The 6819-nt window shown below is 34.7% G+C and overlaps 1 protein-coding gene across 3 annotated transcripts; it reads left to right on the top strand.

Moving 5' to 3' along the window:
• Positions 1-2685: 2685 nt before the first annotated feature.
• Positions 2686-6342, top strand: LOC125186912 (geranylgeranyl transferase type-2 subunit beta 1-like). 3 transcript variants are annotated; one of them, XM_048083400.1, is made up of 10 exons: positions 2686-3036; positions 3145-3199; positions 4017-4167; positions 4337-4453; positions 4703-4769; positions 4887-5053; positions 5461-5594; positions 5684-5782; positions 5864-5939; positions 6021-6342. In XM_048083400.1, exons 2-10 carry the CDS (start codon positions 3146-3148, stop codon positions 6113-6115), a joined length of 960 nt encoding a protein of 319 aa, XP_047939357.1. In that variant the 5' UTR covers positions 2686-3036; position 3145; the 3' UTR covers positions 6116-6342. The 3 variants fall into 3 exon arrangements, with proteins under 3 accessions (XP_047939357.1, XP_047939356.1, XP_047939358.1); XM_048083399.1 differs by having other exon boundaries at positions 2687-2916; XM_048083401.1 differs by having other exon boundaries at positions 2691-2916; positions 4887-5035.
• Positions 6343-6819: the final 477 nt, after the last annotated feature.

Below are 6819 nucleotides of genomic sequence, written 5' to 3'. Positions count from 1 at the left end.
CTCATTGAAGAAGATAAAAAAAAGCTTAAGAACATGACTTAAACATGGTGGAAGAACACTCAAGAATCGAGCTCATCAAACTCATGCAAAATCATACGAAAATGAAACCCGACGAGGCACAGAAAACACACAAAACTATGGCTGATTATTTTTTAAACATTTTCAACTCTTTCTCCACATTTTTAACTATAAACTAACTAAGAAAATGTTTGAGAAACTGATTTTAAAAGGTTGGAATGAAGTTTTAACTAAACAAGAACATAACAAAGACAAGAACTAATGAACAAGCTAAAACCGGAAATCAAACAAGAACTAATTTTTAAAACACATTAAATACACAAACACCTAGAGCAATAACTACTTGAAATAAGCTTTTAATACAAGAACTACAACAATAACGAAGAGTAAGAAAGGTGCAAAAGAACTCTAAAAGTTAATAACAAGCAACTAGAGAAAATAAACACTGCTACTAAAGTACTGCTACTTCAATCCATAATGAACAAAAGATCTTGGCGGCCTTGAGTTTGAAATCGAAAAGTTTCCTAGAGACAGAAGTAACTAGACTAAACTAAAGCTAAAGTGATAAGTGATTCTTGGAAAGTTAAAGTATTTTTAATACATATATCCAATAAAAGATATTATCCTTCTTTTTTTTACTCTCCAAAGGATAATATAGGCGAGTGTAGCAAGTGAGATCCGTCCTTCAGAAGTGTGTGGAAGTGGTTTTAATCATATCTCCGCCGAGTTCAAACTGGACAGTCCAACAGCTGGGAAGTTTGAGTCTTCTTTGCCTTCTTCCTTCACTTTCTTCCATTTCTTGTCATTTTGTCCTCTTTCTTTCATGTTTTCCTTTTCATGCCTTCATTAAGCAGCCTTCGAACTTAATGATCCATTCCCTGCCAAAAAACATCTTTTTCATGCAAATTTTCAACATATATGGCAAATAATGATCAATTCCGAGTGACGAAAACTAGCCTATTAAATATCTATGCTCAATGTTATATCAATGATTGTCACTAAGACCTCGTATTTCAGTAAATAGCCAAGAAAGACTTATCTCACCGTTAGATTCGTTCAATGTTATACCACACTAGTGTCGTTTATTTTCTAAAGTAAAAGGAAACATGTGTAGACTCACACTACAACATTTCATGATAAGTAACTAAAGTTTATTTAGGTTATGAAATTCTATTTCTCTTTTGCAAAGCATTGCATAGACCCGACTGTGTTACTTTACTATGAATGACGCTTACAACCAGCCTACTAAGTAGAAGAATTAAACTTTGTCTGCTTTTATACATTTAAATGTTTGAGAAAATATCTTATAAATGCATAAGCAAATACACTGTGATAAAATTACTTCTTTTCACTTTGGGTTAAAAGAGCTTGTAGAGTGTATTGTATACAAGTAATTCTATTCGATCAAACCACTCGAAACATGTTTTTCAGTATACCAATCATAACAATTGGATTGTCTTCAATTTCATATCTTAGACAAATGGGCATGTCACTTTGGTCCTCCGGTGTTTTGAGGTAACTAAGTCCTTATTAACTAATGGATCTTGGTCCTTTGGTATCATAAGACAACCTAAACTCTTAGGCTAATGGACCTTGGTCCTTTGGTATGTGTTGTTGCCTTGTAGGTGATCAATGAAGTAACATTTGATCCAACCCTGCTTTCTAATAAGGTCCAAGGTTGAGTATGTGGATAACTTGGACTTATCTTATGATTGAGCTCGATTTTATTTGGCCCAATGTTATTGTGAGAGGACCAAACCCAGGCTCTTGTCCATTGGATGAATGGCTGTGTTTGTTGTGTGAGACTAAAGGTCTCACACTCACCGATTCACTTCATTCGGTATTCAGACTGTTTGACTCTCTCCCTCCCTCTCTCTCTCTCTATTCTCGAGCGATTAGGGTTTTCTCTCGCCTCTCTCTTTCTTGTCTCCGGTCATTTTCTCCGTCCATCTAATCTCTGGTTTTGAGTGATTTTAGATTGGTGTTATCTCTGACATAGGTAACCGCTTCGGATCCCTTGTGAATTACGACGCTAGATTGAACCATTGGTTCAATATGCTAAGTCAGAGGAGTTCTCGACGTTTTCTCTGTGATTTCTGAGAGTTCTTGCTTCTGTTTTGTGAGGTTTGTGAGCTTAGAGCCTTAGAGTGATTGTGTGTTGAAGCAGTGACATTGTGTGGTTGTCTGGTATATACCGTATTTGGATAAACCTAGGTATGTGAAAATTCATACCATTACCCTATATCTTACCAAAAATTGCAATATACCAAATATCCGATATTAACTCATACCGATACCCTGTAACCTATAAAAATTTACTCCCTCCGTCCCCGATTAAGAGTCACACTTTTCTATTTCGGTCCGTCCCCAATTAAGAGTCACATTTCATTTTTACCATAAATAGTCAGTATAACTCACATTCCACTAACTCAATTCACTAACATTTTATTATAAAACCAATATAAAAAAATGAGTCTCACATATCACTAACTTTTTCAATCAACTTTTCTTTATATTTCTTAAAATGCGTGCCCAATCAAAGTGTGACTCCTAATGGGGGACGGAGGGGGACTGAGTGAGTACAATACACCAAAAATCCAACATTAATTCGTACCTTTACCCTATATCTAACAAAAAACCGTTAATTAATTCATACGTTACCCTATGTCAAGCAAAAATCCAGCATTCTCGCTATTTTTTCGATTAGATAGGAGCATTATCAAAGACTTGGATCTCAATTCATTGATCCATACTATTCATTGTTAGTAGAATCGCCCCTCTGCTTTTCTTAAAATAAGTCAGCTGCAAATTTGACTTGAATTTCCAAACCCATCCTAAATCCCAAATCCTTCACCGCCTGCCCTCTTCGGCATCGCGTTTTCGGAATCTAGATTGCTTGTAATTTCACTTCACCAGCCCCGTTGCATCTCTTTTACTTTTTCTTGTCACAAGGCTAATCCGACATTATTCTCATTCCAACTGAGCACCTGTGTTTGTATACTCGTGTCTTGATTTGGAGTAACGATATTCGATTTTGAAAATTTGATTTTTGATCTTATGTTTATGAGTTCTCTTTGCTATAGCTTATGTTTGAATTTGTTAATTCTTTGTTTGAATCCATGACAGAATGGGGGAGCTCGTGGTTGAAAAGCATATTAAATATATCATATCAATTGAAAAGGTAGGCCTCATTGTCAGTTTGTGGATTGTATCAATTTTTGTTTTTCTTACACAATGAATCTTTATGATTATAAAAGAACAGCAGGAAGAAATGATAAGGCACTCCCCTGTTTTTGTTAACAATATTAGGAGTGAAATAATTACTTCTGGATATTCCTGCTACACTTGGAAGATCATTCCTCTTCATTCTGTTTTTTTTCTTTATTGTCTTTCTTTTCTTATATATTACTCCCTCCGTCCCCCAAATTTTGACACGTTTTGACCCGGCACGGGTTTTAAGAAATGTAATAGAAATTGACTTGAAAAAGTTGGTGGAACGTGGGTCCTACTTTTAAACTATTAGTTTTATAATAAAATGTGAGTATGAACGAGTTAGTGAAATATGGAGTCCATTAAAAAGTGAAGTGTGTCAAAATTTGGGGGACGGACTGAAATAGTAAACTATGTCAAAATTTGGAGGACGGAGAAAAATAGAAACTTTTGAAACGGCACATGTTTTAATGCACAATTGGTATAGTAAAAGAGATGAATTGGTAAAGTAAGAGTGATGAAGAGAGAAATGGATAAAGTGAGAGAGAGGAAGGGGAAAAGTAGTGAAAGTAGAGTAAGTGGATTATATTTATAGGGTCCATTTCCTAAAATAGAAAGTTTAAAAAGTTTCAATTTTTAAGGGATGGACTAAAATGTAAATATTTTTTATTTTTAAGGGACGGAGGTAGTAGTACTAACTACGAAGAAGATTCAGGGTTTCTTAGGCCTCTAGATGCTTCAAGTGGTGATGTATTCTTTTAGTAATAATCAGCACCCTTTTGTAACAGAAAAAGGATGATTTTGCGTCTGTGGTGATGGAGCACCTGAGATTGAATGGCGCTTATTGGGGATTGACTACTCTGGATGTTTTAGGAAAGCTTGATACAGTGGATCAGGATGAGGTTATTCCGTGGATCATGCAATGTCAGCATGAATCTGGTATGTACGCAGGCTTTAGTTTTTGCATTAATTATATGCCCTTTACAGTGCATTTCTTCACTTTGTTCTGGTTGCAGCAAGTCCTTTACAACATTTTTACTTATTCAAGATGTTAAATAGTGCTGTTCTGATAAACTCGCATTATCTTATTGTGCATTCGTTCATGCAGGTGGTTTTGGTGGTAATATAGGGCATGATCCTCACGTGCTCTACACATTAAGTGCTATTCAGGTTTTAGCACTATTTGACAAGACAGATGTTCTTGATATTGAGAAGGTTGCCAATTGTATCTTTCAATAATAGATTATTACTATTATATTTATTCATATTATTATAGTTCTTGAAGTTGGGCTGGGCTCTGTGAGTAAATCTTTAAAACTAATTGTGCCAGATGGTGGTAGCTATCATCTATTAGCACCCAGTGTTACATGCATGACCTTTTCCATTGCTTTTCATTTATGTTTATTTCTTCCTTAGTATAGTTGAACACAAAATAAGAATTGAATGCCAAGTAAGAACTTAACCTACTAGCTAGATATTGCAAGCCTACAGAATGAAGATGGCTCATTTTCTGGTGACATTTGGGGTGAAATAGATACCAGGTATGCTTTCTTATTCATCTAATATTTGTAGGCTGGAAAATTGTCGCATATTTAGCCTGTTAATTTTCTATAAAATTATCTGTTTTATTGGAATAACAAGTATTACCATATTTTCAGGTTTTCTTATATTGCAATATGCTCCCTCGCATTACTAAAGCGTTTGGATAAAATAAATGTAGAAAAAGCTGTAGAGTACATTGTTAGTTGCAAGAATTTAGATGGTGGATTTGGATGCACACCTGGAGCAGAATCTCATGCCGGACAAAGTATGCTTCATGCCTTAGGTGTTTCGCATACTTGCAAAGTTACTAAGTAAATGAATACAGAAGCTATTGCATGTTGTCTTGCTAAGTGATTAACTCTTTATATTGCTGGATAAAACGAGAACATTAATGCCTGCAGATTTGTAAACCCGGTGACTTAATTCTGTGCATTTTACAAAAGTCATGCTCCCGTTTATTTACAAGTCTAAAGCCTGCTGGTGGAGAAGCCATACTAACGGACTTGACTCTTGATTAGCTGACCTTTCATTTTTTTTACTATCCTTATAGTTGTAACTTATTCCATATTTTCAGCCTGCCCAAGATCATTAGTTTGTGTGACTGGATTTTTGCTGCTTCTGAAAAATAAAAAAAAAGTCTGGTCCTAGTGAAAAACTAACAGTTGTGGATGATGCCTGTTGTTATTACAGTTTTCTGTTGTGTGGGGGCTCTTGCTATTACTGGCTATTTAGATCATGTTGACAAGGACCTCCTTGGATGGTGGTTATGTGAACGACAAGTAAAATCTGGAGGTTTAAATGGGCGTCCTGAGAAGCTTCCTGATGTGAGCGATTCTTTCCTCGTGTATAGCTTATTATGCAACGAATTCTGAAAAGAATATTGTTCTCATCTAGCGTTCATTCCTAACTCCAGGTATGCTACTCGTGGTGGGTTCTTAGTAGTTTGATTATGATCGATAGAGTTCACTGGATTGACAAGAAAAAGCTCGTAAACTTCATCTTGGACTGCCAGGTTATTCTTTGCATTGAAAACTGATACTTATCGTGTAAACTATGAGATATCTGATGCCATCCATATTCTTGAATGATGTAGGATAAAGAGAATGGTGGAATCTCAGATAGGCCCGATGATGCTGTTGATGTATTCCACACCTATTTTGGTGTTGCTGGTAAGATTGAGCCCTCGGATTTATATATAGTTGCTGTAATATCTATACTACTTGACGACCGTTGTTATTTGGTGAAATCAGGTCTATCACTTCTTGAATATCCTGGACTCAAAGCTATAGATCCAGCTTATGCATTGCCTGTGGATGTTGTAAACAAAATTTTCCTCACCAAATAAGTGTAGCATCACCCTTGATTAATAAATTTCTAGTGCTGATATTTCTCTTTTGGCTATAAATTATTGAATGTGATGTAGTACAATTCATGTTAGTTCTCCAAATGTTTGGAAAGGGACATCAATTCTGATCATTAGATGGATCATTAACAATTTAACTAGTTTGGATTTGTATTTCTATCTAATCACGACGATGATTATATATAATAGTATGTTCTTTTCTTGATCAATTTCATATTTCTTTCGTTATAAGCTTTAAACATTTTAATTTTTTTTTTAAAACTTCACTTGATAGTATTGATCTTTATATTAACAAATAAGATTGAAACTTCTAAAAGTATATTAAGCATTGAAATAAATGCTTCATCTTCTGTCTTGGAGAAGATTACATCTATTCCATTGATATTTCATCAGATGTTTAAAATTGTTAAGCTAGAGAGAGAAAATGTAGTTTAATGAAGTGAAAAAAGTAGTTAAGTAATAATGAAAAGAGAGAAAAGATAATTGTACTTCCTGCGTCTTACTCAAAATGTGTAATTTTTTTTAGTTTGTCTCACTCAAAATGTCCATTTTCTACATTTGAAAATAAATCTCTCTATCCTCTTTCTTATTAAAATATTTAACTATTTTTTTTCCTCTACTTACTCCATCTAATAATTTCTCTTAAAATCTCGTGTTACTCAAGAATGTTAATATCTTGAGCGAAA

Source organism: Salvia hispanica, chromosome 5 (assembly GCF_023119035.1).
Source record: "Salvia hispanica cultivar TCC Black 2014 chromosome 5, UniMelb_Shisp_WGS_1.0, whole genome shotgun sequence".
Classification (NCBI taxonomy): domain Eukaryota; kingdom Viridiplantae; phylum Streptophyta; class Magnoliopsida; order Lamiales; family Lamiaceae; genus Salvia; species Salvia hispanica.
This window is presented reverse-complemented; position numbering and strand designations above follow the sequence as displayed.

Bases quoted from the DNA above. Each gene is read 5' to 3' on its own strand.
- LOC125186912 (XM_048083400.1), top strand. From the start codon at position 3,146: ATGGGGGAGCTCGTGGTTGAAAAGCATATTAAATATATCATATCAATT. The intron at 4,168-4,336 runs GTATGTACGCAG...TCGTTCATGCAG, and splicing joins GCAATGTCAGCATGAATCTG to GTGGTTTTGGTGGTAATATA. The intron at 4,454-4,702 runs GTATCTTTCAAT...CCTACTAGCTAG, and splicing joins TATTGAGAAGGTTGCCAATT to ATATTGCAAGCCTACAGAAT.